The 14,917-nt window shown below is 38.6% G+C and overlaps 1 protein-coding gene across 1 annotated transcript in view; it reads right to left on the bottom strand.

Moving 5' to 3' along the window:
- Positions 1–14,917, bottom strand: part of Antxr2 (ANTXR cell adhesion molecule 2) — a 122,845-nt gene that overhangs the window by 96,545 nt on the left and 11,383 nt on the right. Inside the window, exons 4-7 of the mRNA XM_051198071.1 lie at positions 7,036–7,117; positions 6,341–6,448; positions 6,132–6,200; positions 5,220–5,300 (exon numbers count right to left, since the gene is read on the bottom strand). Of these exons, the coding sequence (XP_051054028.1) occupies positions 5,220–5,300; positions 6,132–6,200; positions 6,341–6,448; positions 7,036–7,117 (340 nt within the window). The remainder of the gene's footprint in view (positions 1–5,219; positions 5,301–6,131; positions 6,201–6,340; positions 6,449–7,035; positions 7,118–14,917) is intronic.

Here is a 14,917-nt window from a genome sequence, read left to right as displayed (position 1 = left end):
GTGCATCAATCATATATTTTAGCCATTTTCTCTGACTTTCTAGTCAACTCAATCTGCCCTCCAGAACAGATGAGTCTGTGGCCTGCAGGGTGTGGGGGCGGGAGCTTTGTAAGCTTAAGACTCTAAGTTGACCCCCAGAGCCCATATAAAAGCCAGGCTCTATGGCGACAGGTGTTTTAAATCCTGAATATGGTAGGATGTAGGATGGGGGGCAGAAATAATGGATCTCTGGAGTCCAATGACCATGAATCCTAGTTTACTTGAACTTCTAGGCCAATAAGAAACACTTTGTCAAACACAAAGACGTGATCAACAACAACACTCATGCTGTCTTCTGACTTCTACAGGGACATGTTTATTCACACACATGAACAGAAACCATAACAAAAACCTAGCTAGCCCTTACAGGTTAGTGCTAACAAATAGAACATTGGATTTTTTTTTTTTTTTTGATTACCTAATGCCAACAGTTTAGTTTTCTCGCAGAATATCATAAAGCTGTAATTAATAATTCAAAGTGGACTTCATTTCTTTAAGCTATAATTTTAACCTAAGTATTTCTTAAAGAAATGCTGAATGTTTGTATTAGGTATCAAATCATAAGTTTGGTTAATAAAATAATCAATTTAACTTCTCCATTTTCATCTTTAGGTAAAGAGAATTTAGAATAAATGTGTTGTCTGTTTAGAGTGTTTGTGAACAGTCTAAATGTGTATAATTATTATGGTAAGCTGTACTATTTACTGATTCCTCCCCACCCCCAACATCTTCTTTTTCTGTGGATAAAGCCTCTTCTCTGTTGGAAAAAGTGTCCCTATTTCAAATAGCCCTAGTGAGGCTGCTGATCATGACAGCACCCTATTGACCTAAACCTCAGGACATGGGGACAAAGATGAAGATTATTCCAAGAGGCCTAAATGATGTTGACATAATGTCATTACTCAGTTTACTAGGACGAATCTCTGATCCAAGTCCTGTGGTCTGAGTGCTGTCGGTAGTGGTTACTTTCCAATGGGCTTGCTGACCACAGACGACCATTGCAGCCTTCTGCAAGCCTGACCCTCTACCCCTCCTCTATGCAGGAGAGAATAAATAAACAAAGCCGTAGACAACATTCACCAATCTGGGTCCAGCTATCCCTCAGGCAGTTTCCTTTTCTGGATTACCTAGTTTTACAGATTAATATTTTTTTCACTCTTACACTTAAGTGAATTCTTATCAGCTGTGATCCAGCTGGAGTACAGCACGAATACAGGGTGAAATCAAAGTTATGTTGACTCAAAGTTAACTTTGAATGTTCATATACTGTATAACTATCTAGATTAAAAAGGAGTCAGTTTCTCTGTAGGCTGTAAGTTCTGCAATAACTGGGGGTATTTGTGGTTATGCTGCATATGTATTCCTTGGAGGAAATTGCTCTTAGAGCTCAAAAAGGGAATAGGCATGCATTGGCAGAGGCTGATAAATGGAAGCAATTGATGCTCATAGCAAGGTTTAGACTGCTTAGTGTTTTTATGCTTATCCACTGTTTTTTGTTTATCTTGCTTTATTAATTTGGCATTTCTGAAAGAAAGGAGAGAAGGAAGGAAAGAAGGAAGAATGAAGGAAGGAAGGAAAGAAAGAAAGAGGAAAAAGAAAGGAAATAAGGAAGAAAGAAAGAGAAAGAGAAAGGAAGCAAGGAAGGAAGGAAGGAAGGAAGGAAGGAAGGAAGGAAGAAGGAAGGAAGAGCAACCCCTCACTTAAAATTGTCTGTGAATTCCATTACAGTCATGTGGAAGCTCTTCATTCTGAAGTGGTTTTACAATACATGTAATTGTAATTATGTACAGTATCCTAATCACAAGATTATTTTTTTCTTATCTTAATAGCTTGTTTATAATTAAAAAACTAAGGAACCTTGTGACTTTAGATAAAAAGAAAAGGGAGTTTATGTTCTAATCCCTGGTTATCATCCAACTTCTAGCCAACACCCTGAAAACTGACTCCAGGTTTGAATAAATCTTGCAATTTGTTTCTTTTCCCCTTAAGACTACATCTTTAAAATTGCTCAAGTTTTGAGCTTTTTATCAAGCATGATTGTACAAATACAGGTTTCCCCAGCTAAGATGGTCACTAAAGTCACTGTGGGGGACAGTTATTAGGCTCCAACTTCTCCCTTTGCCAAGAGAGAAATGAGTATCTCCTCTTTTTACACCCACTCAGATTTTTTTCAAGTGAAACAACAATGAACACAAGTAGTAACTGTTTACCTCCAGATGCCGATATTCATATTTCCAGCACTTTGGATGAAGTAACTTTTTAAATCTATGTTGTACAGCAATAGAAAGTATCTATTGCTGAATACACTCCACCTTGGGCCATTCCCTTTCTGTTTATGCACCTCTACTTTATGGTAGATCTTTTTTCAAACAAAATTCTCATTAACCACAGTTACCCTGACTGTAGTGTTCTTAAGTTTTGGATCACTGTCATTCTATGAAACTAGCTTTTCCAAGATACTCTTCTTAAAAACAAAACCTGTATAAATCATTCTAAGTAGTGAAACATCCATGCTCTTATTTTGAAAAAATAAAAGCAGGGGAGTTTCCACAGAACATTTTTGTTTTTGCTCTTTCTAGGCTGTTCATCAATCTGTGGGTTTGTTTTATTTTTATCTTTTCTTCAACAGCATTGTGTAATGAATCACTAACCATGAAACACGGTGCACTCACAAGTCAGTCTGACTTTTAGTAGTTCAAATACAGTTTCATTTTCAAATATAAATCTTATAATCATTTCCTCAGGGAACCACAAATAATTCCAATAACTACAATTTCAAAAGATAATCTGAAGTTTAGAAAAAATAGAAATATATGCTTTGTAGTCAAAGTGGTGGGAGAAGTGAGCAAATGAGGTGTACTGACACAGTTTTAAAAATTTCCAGCCGTAACATTTAACTTGTCCTCCAGTTTTCAAAGGGACATCCCTACCAGGATTTTTTTCTCACAGCCAGTTGGATTCCCCTCTCTGCTGACCTCTTCTGTTTTGTCCAGTAGACTTCTGTCTTCTCTGTCTTCTGTCACTCTGCCTTCAGCTAAGTTATCCATATTAGGAGCCAAATGCTAATGTTACGGATGTTACACTTGATTCTCCTTTTTTGCTCCTTTAGTCCCATGATCCAGTGACCTCTTAGGCTTTGGTAACTTTTGCACTATCCAAATTCACTGTTTTATTACCAGTCTATCACAGATAACAGGACAACAGCTCTGGTACCGCCCCTAAGCCTAGGAGTCATTGCAGTGTGAGTAAAGAATTACATAGCTGAAGGTTCAAGCTCACTCTACTGACTTCATTCTGGCCAGGGAAGCCAACCTGCTGAATGCTTCCCCACTTAAGTACTTGACTTAGTTTTATTCTGAACAAGTGAAAAATCTCCTGCCTTAAGGAACTATGATTCTTTGGGTAAATCTTCCCTTTTGATTGCATGGCTCTGAGTAGCACTGGAAAAGGGGGCTCTCTCAAAAGAAATTGTGGCCTTTTTGTGAATGTGGGGTCCTGAAATTTTAGATAACTATTGATATAGCAACTCCAGATCTCATTACCGAGTTTGAGACTGAGTCTTGATCCCATGACCTAAAGATTTGGAAGTAGTGTGTGACCAAACACCTGACATTGATTATCATACCATCTAGAAATCCTTCCTATGACTCACTCACTGAATTCAACCCACATACAATCATATCCTGTTATCCCTAAGACTTTGGCACACACATTGCCGAACATCTTTCCCTATAGATTTCATCACAGATGGATCAATTGCTACATCTTATATGGTTATTGGTCTCTGCTCCTAACTTCCCACCAAATGTTTTCAAGTCCAGCACCCCTGCCCTGGAATGCTCTTAATGATCTAATGAAATACAAGTCATCACTTCCATTCCACTGATGAAATTTAAAACTCAGAGGAATTACATTACAGGATACATTCCAAGTCACATGGTTCCATAGCAGCAGGTTACCTGGTCCTCCTCCTGCCAACCTCAGACTGCCTCCATCCCTTTTGCCATCTTTCACAAGGACAACTATAAGAGATTGTGAACACGTGACTCCATTCTATAAATCTCCCCATCCAATTCTATTGGTTGTTTTTCCTAAACCCTCATGACCATCACTCAGATTCCAGGCTCTAAGATAACCTTCCATTTCATATGTATTGTTATTTACCCTGAACTTAGCCATAAAACTTAACTATTTTCACATGGCAATTCTTCCCTAAAAAAAAAAAAAAAAAATCAAAACTAATAATCTACTAAAATCCTGCAATGATTTAATCTCTGATCTATTCTGCATTTATGTTTGGGATGTCCACTATATGTGACTGAACCAAATTATACGTCTTCCCTAAAAATTCCATTCATTTTGTAAAAACAAAGCCAATAAATCTCACCCTATCTGTCAGAGAGACATGATCTTTATAGAGAACTTTAAAATGCCAGAGCCTAATGCTGGCAGTGAGATACTTCTCCCTTTTATAAATGCCTAAACATTAAGGGAAAAGATTTTGCTTAGAGAATATATACTCCCTCGCAGTCTAGGGTGATGTTTACCAAATACCATAAATACTTAATAGCAACTGTTCCTAGTGCTTCTAGCAAAAAGGCAGTAAAATGAAACATAAACCTCTAAAGCAAGAGCCAGGAACTCGACTCCAAATTTCATTCCTCGCCTTCCCCGCCAGACCCTGCTCAGGAGAGCCCTGAGTCTAACAATCACCAGGGAAGATGCTGCTGAATCCCAAACAGAAATGTTATGTGCTCCAGGGAAACTATTAATCATTTAAATGGGAAGAACAACTGCTGTCAAGTCTTCAGCCTCTGGATCAAGTTGCCTGACTAATCCCCAACCAGGCTTGGAGGAGGCAGCCATCACACATTCCAATCAATTTTTTTTTTTCTTTTACGTTTCGCCTGTAAAGCCTGGAGAAACTCTCGAGGTATGAGATGGTTAACCCCTCACTGAAAGGGTGGAGATGTCGGAGACAGTTTGCGAAAATATCAAACTAGACATCACCAGCCCAGGATTGCAAAGCATGCATGGAAAACGGTGTCAAAGCTCATGGACAAAGAAGCCAGGCTCTTTAGAATTACATCCAATTGGCAGCAACAGACAAAGCTCGCTCTCCTTTCTCTAACTACTGCAGGTAAAGTTGTCAGCCCTGTAGACCCCAGAGGCATACTCACAGAATTGATGATCCCTTTAAGAGCTTGAAATCCACCTTTGACAGGGAAAACTTGGTCCTTAGAATCAGCAATTTTTTCCAGCTTTAGAAAGAAGAGGAAAGCATAAGAGGAGGTTGAAACACACAGCCCTTTATAAGCTTGCATGGAAAACTACTTGAGTTACATTCTTCTGACAAGTTATTGCCTATGACTCATTCACTTTGTGACATACAATTATTTTAATGATTATATATGTATGTGTGTGTGTGCGTGTATACATATATATATACATATATATACATATACATATACATGTATATATATGTATACACGCACATGCACACGGAAGAGTGTTATGTAATTATAAAATACAACTAAAATTTAAGGTCAAGGACTGATAGTGAGGAGACCAATTTCCTTCCAAAGATACTACCATGAATGAACTGAGATCACTGGCTAAAAAGTCAAAGCAATATAGAGGTGGTCTAACTGCTGTAAATGGCAGGAGATTATGAAATTAGCCATTACATAGAAATTAAATGTAAAGTGATTTGTGAGAAAACTTCATGAAAACATAGATTTATCTATGAAAAAAAATCTCAAAGATTTTAGAGAAATGGACTCTTCAAATTCCTGCAAATAAGACTTTCTAGATATAACTGTCTTCATAGTCTTGCCAATTAAAATAAAAGGACATTTACATAGCATTAATCTAAACATTTATCTTCTTTTAAAACCCACATCAAATAAATATTGAAGAAATTCATTTTGAGTTTCATTTTCCATAAGACCTATAAACATTCTGACATTTTAGGAAAACCCAAAACATATATCATTTTATGCAAAATCTTTATAAATCACAACAGAAGAGCTCTTTTAACTATCTTTAAGGCAAGTTAGTGAGTTATAGTTTACGGATCTGGTGCAACTCACTTGAGCTTGTTCAAAATCAAGGACTCCGACACAATAAACACTAGCGCCAAGTGTCCTGGACTTCTTTGCCTATGGAGAAAAAAAACAGGAGATGGAGGGAGAGGGAGAGGGAGGAAGGGAGGAAGGAGAGAGAGAGATTCAAATAAGCTATATGTGCGCACACAGCTAAGTGCAATAGTGGGCTTGAACATCCTCCACTCAGTACTCACCTCATTCTCAGCATAAGATGGTACCAGGCCATCCAGCTTCCCATCTGTCAAGGCAATTATAATGCTGGAGGTTTTCAAGCCTCCTGCATTTTTAATTTGTTCATTTGCCTAAAAATGAAGAATAATTACACAACTAACCATTTAATCTTAACTTTGGAGGGAGGGTGAAGACAGGGATTCTCTGTATGGCCCTGGCTGCCTTGGAACTCATAAACCTCCTCTGCCTCCCCAGTGCTGGGATTAAAGGCATGTGCCACCACCACCCAAGCTATCTTTAACTTTTAGCCAACATAGTCTATAGGGCTGAATTTGTAGATATGACAAAATAAACTATTAAGGATTACAAAATAATACTTGCACATTTATATGTACTAGTTGATAAAACCAGGTACTTGTGCTGGCATTTTTATTTGAAATATGAATGAAATATGAAATATGTGGATATATCACTGATATTTTTATACTTGTGATTGATTATGAGTGATTAACCTAAATATAGCCCCAGAGGGAAAAAGATTTGTTGAGACAAAATACAGACAAACTTTGCCTATCAACAGTGACAATAAGTGGTGTTTTCTTCCAGTCTCATATCTAGGATGGCTAAACCACTGGAAAAATAGACAGAAACATGTAAAGGAATTTTCTTTATATAATATGAAGCCAGTGTCTCCAAATATAAATATAAAATGACTTACAAGCTTTAGTCCTTCATGGATATATGTCTCTCCAACTGGCTTAACAGCTTTTAAATCCTCCAGTCCTTTACCAATTTTATATCTGAAAAAAGAAAAAGGAGACTGAGCAAAGACCATAATAAAGACTTTCTGAATAACTTAAAATCCCCATTAGTGGGGGGGGGGGAATAAAAGGATATGGGTTCTCGGGCAGACCGCTTCTCATACTTTCTACCATGTTAATATGTATGTGATAAGTTTTAACCATGGTAAAGAAACTAAATATATCATAGAATCAAAGTATAGAATATATACTTTGAGCCATGAACAGATGCCTTTGATCACACTTGCTTTATTAGGTGCTAAGTCTAGTGTGCAGAGAGGGAGAACAAGACCAGGCTACAGTGACCCACAGAGACAGCTGACCTGAACAAGGGGGAGCTAATGGATTCCCAGACTGAGAGCTGGGAATCCAGCATTGGACCAACTCAGACCCCCTGAACATGGGTCTCAGTTAGAAGACCTGGGCAGTCTAAGGGACCTCTGACAGTGGAACCAGGCTGTATCCCTGGTGCACAAAAGGACTTTGGGAGCACATTTCCCATGGAGGGCAGGAGGGAGGGCCTAGCCCCTACTACAAATGACTTGACAGATTTTGTTGACCCCTCCTGGATGGCATCACCCTCCCTGTGGAGTGGGGGGTGGGGTGGGATGGGAGGATGGTTGGGGGGCATAGGAGGGAAGGAGAGAGGGAGGGAGAAGGAACTGGGATCTATAAGAAAATAAATAAATAAATAAAAAGTTCAGAGTTCTCCCTCTCATATAAAGCAAAAATGAAGTATCTCATCCTCCCTCACAGATTCTGGATGCTTTCACCCATCTCCCCGAAGGGGACTTTAGCCTTGCTGTCTTACAGACTCTTAGAAACTCTTACAAACTAATATTAAACCTTGCACACAGAAAGTGACATTTCCTGATTCAGTCTTACCAAGTCTTAAGTCTCAGGGCTTCACTTTTAGAGGACCTATTCACACATTCAGACTCCAGAACATTCTCTTGAATATAGTAGAAACTTAATACAAAATTGGTGAGTGATTGGATGAATGGATGTGCGAATGGATGAATGGACAGGTAGGTGAATGAATGGATGGGTAGGTGGATGAATGGATAGGTGGGTGGATGAATGGATGGGTGGGTGGATGAATGGATAGATAAATGGGTAGATGGACAGGAGGCCAATGAACTTTTATTAAGAAAATGTGAGTAAGAAAGAAAAAAAGGAAAGAAACATCTTTTCCATCTTCTCTCCTTCTTCTAAGACTTGGTCTTACTCTGTAGCCCTAGCTGACCTAGAATTGGTTGTGTAGAACATGCTGGCCTCAAACTCACAGAGACACACTGCTTCTGCCACTGGGGGGCTTGGATTAAAGGTGTGCATCAAGTCTGGCACAGTCTTTTCATCATAACTGACTTATTGCACCAGTAGAAACAGTTAATTGGAGTATGTCTACAATGTCACTAAAAGTTATTTCATATGGATGTGTATAAGAAAACCCACATTTTAGAATTTTAAGTAAAAGTATCACAATCTCCTTTTTTTAAAAAGGAAAACTAAGAATCCTGAGATAAAATAATGTTATAAAAACAGTCCAGACTATATTCAATTTTTGAAGGTTTTGTGTGTGTGTGTGTGTGTGTGTGTGTGTGTGTGTGTGTGTGTGTGTGTGTTTGCACGTGCATGTTCAGTGGATTTATTTGTTATGCAGTCCAGGTTGGTCTTGAACTTGGTACCCCTCTGTCTTAATTTCCTGGGTACTGGAATCACAAGTGTGTGTCAACCACACTTAGTTTGAATGATTAATTTTAAAGGTTCAGAAAAGATCTTCATAAAATATTTTTTAATTCTTAGTTTTCAATGAAAGTAAAACATCTTTTTAAAAGTAAATCTGGAACAATCAACAGAATTAATGTCCTTAAAAGAAACAATAAATGATGTTCTCACCACTGCAGATGACAAAGGAGTTAAATTTTTATATATATATATATATATATATATATATATACATATATATATATATATATATATAATCTTAATATCCAAGAGCATTCTGGAGTCTTACAAAGAATTTCATGTGTATGTGCTTGTGTGTGTGTGTGTAACATGTAGATCTAACATAATAAGAAATACACCAGAATGTTTCAATGAGCCATGCACCATGTTTCACACATTTTAAAAGTAATTCATTGATTATATTTTAATAGCATTATGAAACTTTTTTATAGATATCCAATCTCCATTTCATGAATCTTCTAGAAAACACAGCACAACTTTCAAGGTATAAATAAACCTCACTACATGTCCTATTTCAGTAGATTCTTCCAAAGGAGGGCACCTGTCTCCTTTAATACTTGATTTAAAAATCTACCTACTCCTAGCCTTTCACCAAACTCTTAGCTCCTAGTTATGTCTATATTCAAATTTCACTATAAGACATAGCTCCTTGTAACATTTTACTTACCTAATTCAATTGAAACTTTTCACTTCTCAGCAAGACTAGAGATTTGCAATAGACACTATATCTGCTATTGCTGATGTAGTCTCATGCTCTGAACCTGCTGCCTATTACTAAATCAATGCTCAACAAAACTTTCAATCTTCCATAGGAAATAATCATATCTCCACACATGACAGAGCAAATACCATAATGTATAACCTTGTTTTGTGTAAATATTTATGTTTGAGATCTATGGAAACAACTTGAGACTGATTTTGTCTGGCTGCAGATAAATATCAAATACTTGGTATTTCCTCGAAATGAGTGGCAGTGTGTCCTCAAGCATTAATGTTTGCTGTCAAAAAGGAGAGAGACAACTGATGTGCAAGCTTACACAAACAGAATCTGTGTGGTAAAAATAGCCCTCCCATTGGCTCAGACCCACTCACCACTGCATACGAGAGCCAGAAACATAAACAAGCCTGAGTAGCAGGAATGAACCCACCAGTGTAGAATTCAGTATTTTCCAGACACTGCTACTTTATTTAGGATGACAGAGAAGGCATCGAGGTTTTCTATCCCTAAATGTGCCTACCACACGCCTCCTGCTCCATACTACACACGGATTCATCATTTTTTGTCACAAAGACATAGAGGGAAAATATTCCTTGCCCAGAGGCAGTCACATGGGCACACATGAGGCAGGTGTGTGCCACCTGTGACAATAAGTATCCAAACTGCCATGCTCTTCTTAGAGTCAGTTAGGGAAACTTGGAACCCAGACCAAGACAGGGCAAATCTCAAGGGGCTTCCAACAAGTAAAAGTTCTAAGTTCCTCAGTCAACAAATGAGAAGTGGATGGCGCTGTAAATTAAGGACAGAATTCTCCCATCACACTCATGGTGCTGTGACAGAGGACTCTAAAGGAGAGGGTGTAGAAACGAGAAGAAAAGCAAGGGTGAGAAATGGTGGGTCTGCTAAGAGATGCTCAATTTCATGTCATCTCGAAAGTTTGCCACACTGGGCTTGTCTTTAATGCTATGTCTTCAACTACAAGGAAGGGTAATATCGAAACCCGCATCAGTGTTTGTTTGAAGTTGTTGCCAAGGATACCGCTATCACATAAACCCCCCAGGAAGCCCCATAGCTGAAAGGCTGTTGTCACCTTTCAGTATTTGCTAAGCACTTCCTTCTTTCTGCTTTTTACAACTATGTCAACTTCTTATAAATTCCAAATGTCTGTTCCTCTTTTTTCCTATTTTAATTTTTTTGAAAATACATTCTTTTCTCATAATATGTATGTATACATCTTCATTACAGTTTCCCCTCCTTCTACTTTTCCAATTTCCTCCCCACATCCTTTCTCCTCGGGTCCACTGTTTTTCTGTCTCTCATTTAAAAAGAACAGCATTTAGGATCTCCTTTTTATCTTGCCCTGACTGCCAAGAAGTGGACAGCAAATGTCTTAGTCATAAAATTCTGCTAAATTACTATAGCTAGCCACTTGTTTAATCTTCTTTTTTAAGATCGTACCTATGTTTTCATATTTAATTCATGTTATTAAGTCCTAAGAAGCCTCGAGTATGTTTTGGAAAGAGGTAGAATTAAAACAAATAAAACTGTTTATTAAACACATTTTAAAAAAAAAAAAAAATAGGAACCAGAGAACAAAATCCCATGATCAACTAGAGAAAAATGGAGGGAAAAGACAAAGAGAAGAGGAAGGGAGGGGGAGGGGAAGACAGGGGGAAACTACACACTGATTCTTGTCTGAAACAATTGGGGTCTAGCAGTGTCACTCAAATGTCTCTGCTGGGGAGGAAGGGAGGGGAAGGGAAGGGAAGGGAAGGGTGGGAAAGGGTAAGGGTATCTCAGCATAGTATGTTAAGAACCTCTTGCCTTACCTAATTTTAAAACTGCCCTTGTTCTTGGAGAGCTCCTTCCTCTACCAAGTTTACCAGTCAGTTCTACTGAAGGAGTCTGGATTAAACAGGACACTCTCTTAAGCCATAGCTAAACTTTCTGGAATGCCATGGATCAAAGTGACTTTAGGCTGATAGGGACATCAATTAACTTCAAAATAAACCCTGTTTCCTCATGTACAAGGCTTGCTGTATGGAGCCTTTACGGGAATTAACGGTTCACAGTAAATGCACAACAGGACAGTCACATCTCCTGTTAATGTCAGCCATTTCTCTGTTAGTGTAGTTCTGTTCACCTAGTTTACTCTCTTCCCAATTCCAAACAGAGCTCACACAGCAAAGGATCAAAAGAGGAAACAGAGAAAAAAAGAGGAAGCAGAGACAAAAGGGGAAGTAAAAGAAAAATGAGAACAGTTATGTCAAAGCTTTGGCCAGGCCAAGGTAAGATAAGAACTGTGACTAATTTCACAGGTACCACAAAAGCAAATTCAACCAACTGAAGATTGGATTATTTCTTGGACTAGTGTTTTGAGACACGGTCTCAAATCCCAACCTGACATCAAACTCATGATCCTCCTGCCTCATTGATGGGAGATGTCAGTCTGTAAATAATGTTTCTCTTATTGGTTAATGAATAAAGCACTGTTGGCCAATAGGAAAGCAAGATAGGTGGGACTAGGAGAGGTAGAGGATTTTGGGAACATGGGAAGGTCTCGATGTGATCTCAGGAGGAAAGGACTCAAGTCTAGCATTCTCAGTAAGATAAGACCATGTAGAAATACATACATTGGTAATTATGAGTTAGTGTTTAAGACAGAGCTAGCCAATAAGAAATGATAGTAACAGGCCAACCGCTTTACATCTAGTACAGTGTCTCTGTGTTATTTGGGGCTGATGAGGCTGTGGGACCAGTCTGTCAGGAAAGTGCTCTTAACTCCCCATGGTCCTCCAGGTGCTTTAAATCAGTGTCCACCACCATGCCCAGTTCTACAAATCTATCTTTACTGGGCAGGTACAGGCATTTGTTGTTGTCATTAGTCCCTAAACAACTGTAGTTCAGCATAACAATTATTTGCACATGACATATATATGTCAGATACATTCAGTAATGTACAGATGGTTAAAGTATTCAGAAGGATGAGTATGAGATGCAAATACTATAGTTCTATCCAAGTATTTGAGCATGTGTGAGTTTCAGTATGTGACAAAGGAACTGGAAGCAATCACTCCATAGATACTGAGGGCAAGTTGTTATGAATAGCTATCTAATGAAGTGGGATGACCCAAGGGGTTGGAGTAAATCAAAGACGAGTTGAAACCCTGGTTGAGTGGTTCACTGTGTACCTGTAAGCAGTTTCCTGAATCCAGTTCCTATACCAATGAAATATGAACAGCAATGTTTGCCTTGATGTCGATTTTCACTAATTCTAGAGATAATTTTAAGAATGCATAGGGCATCACTCAGCAGCACTGAGCATTCGGGACATCACAAGGGCTTTGACACAGTGTATTAACCAGAGAGATGAGGAAGGAAGAGTGCCCAAAGCACAAGTGGTCACACTTCTCCTTTAGACTGCTGGAGTGCTCTTCCAGAAAACCTGCAAATGGTGACACAGACTGAAGCCCTGGGGACATAATGAGTGAGCTGACAGGTCCTAGAGCCAAGCTGTGTGGCCTCAAAGCCTGTGAACCTGAGATAGTTATCTAACACTTGTAGCCTTCAGCTGCCTCTTATAAGAATTAAGGTAATAGTAATAAAACAGCCCCAGGACCATGTGAAAAGCAAATGAGTCTACAGTGCAATGTGCTTGCTCCATGGGTGTTGAGGGTTACTATTCTTTTGTCATATGGTTCCTGTCAGGGACAGAACAAGGTCATCTGCTAGTCAACCCTTGGTTCTTTCGTCATTCCTGTCTGAACCAAACAACAAACACCAGGACTCAGAGGTCAAACATGAGACCTTGGCCTTCATTGGCAGCTCTTGTGTGGACTGCTTTTATAATTTACAGCAAGCTATTTAGTATCCCTGGTCCTGCATCCTCACCATGAGAAAATAGGTATAAAGTGACATAATGAAGTTGGTTTAAAATTAAAGGCACTATTGCATGTGGAGCAAACATGTTCACAATCACTGACTTCATTCAGTATACTACTCCTTCTATCCACAATAGAGAACTTGAGTATGAATAATCAGTCTAGTTCATCACAGTCTGCATTTCTCACTTAATACCCTCTATTGCCTTTTACTAGTTCCTTGGAACACACAAAGAACAAATTTTAAGCTTTGTATAAATCTACAAACTACAAATACCATGCACAATGTGTTCTATATCGCTCAGAAGATATAAACAACTTCAAAATGAACAGATTTGAAAATGCCTTATTAAACTGCCATAATCACTAGCAAATATGATACTCCACATCTTCACTTACACCAGATACATTATTCATGTGTAAGTCCTTGGGAGCCTGAATTTAACAGCTCTATCCAAACTCTAGAAGGGAAAAGAAAATGTGCCTGTCCATTATAACCCAAGGAAAGAAAGAAACAGCGAAACCATAACGTAACAAAAGGAAAATGCTCTACTGTTCAAGAAAGCTTTACACAAAAGACAAAGAGGAATGAGAGAAGGGTTAGTAACTAATAAGAGAGCAAATGGCATGCACAAAGAGTTATTAGTCAGAAGGGTCCCAGAGGCACAAAACCTGTGTATGTTATTGCTATTGCTCTTAGTTACTCACCTAAGCTAGATGGTAAAATTCTATTGCTGAAGGCACCATTCACTTTGGATGCTCGAGATAGAGAAGCCAACCTGGAACTAACCAGAAAACGCTCTCCTAATGGCTGATTTACATGATGTCATGAGGTGCTGTGCATACAGCAGGAGGAGAAAGACATCAACTGTCTCACCCAGCACTGGCTCTTATGTGCTATAAAACAGCCTACAATACACAAAATGTATCCACTAGTGCAATAGTGACAAGGTGGATATGGATTAATAAACTACTACCTGATTGGCCATGAGGCCTGCTTCATAGGATTTTATATCTAATATTGTAAGCCTTGTCAACAGCTTATGACTGGGGAGATCTTAGGTACTAGGAGAACCAACTATTGATTTGATGAATGGTCATCAGTCAAAGTGCATTCTAAATATCCATGTGTAAATCCACAGAACTGATCTTGACTTTGGTCAGAGATTCTTTTGTCAATGGGTAACGGTTGATGCGAAGACTCATATATAATTGGCCAGAGTACCAAATATAAATAATAGTGATGATGGACCTAGAAAGGTTCATATTGAGTGAGGTTACCCAAACTCAGAAAGACAAATGGTTCATGTTCTCTCTCATCTGCAATTCCAAGTTCCAAATCTGTATAGTTATTACAAAACATGAACTAAATGCAGAAACCAGAAAGGTATAAAGGGACAGTTGGGTGGCTTGGGAGGGAAATTGCACAATACAGGTGACATGAACTGAAAA

The sequence above is a fragment of the Phodopus roborovskii genome, unplaced genomic scaffold (genome assembly GCF_943737965.1).
Source record: "Phodopus roborovskii unplaced genomic scaffold, PHOROB, whole genome shotgun sequence".
Taxonomy (NCBI): Eukaryota; Metazoa; Chordata; class Mammalia; order Rodentia; family Cricetidae; genus Phodopus; species Phodopus roborovskii.
The sequence above is the reverse complement of the archived record's forward strand: the minus strand, read 5'-3'. Positions and strand labels throughout refer to the sequence as shown.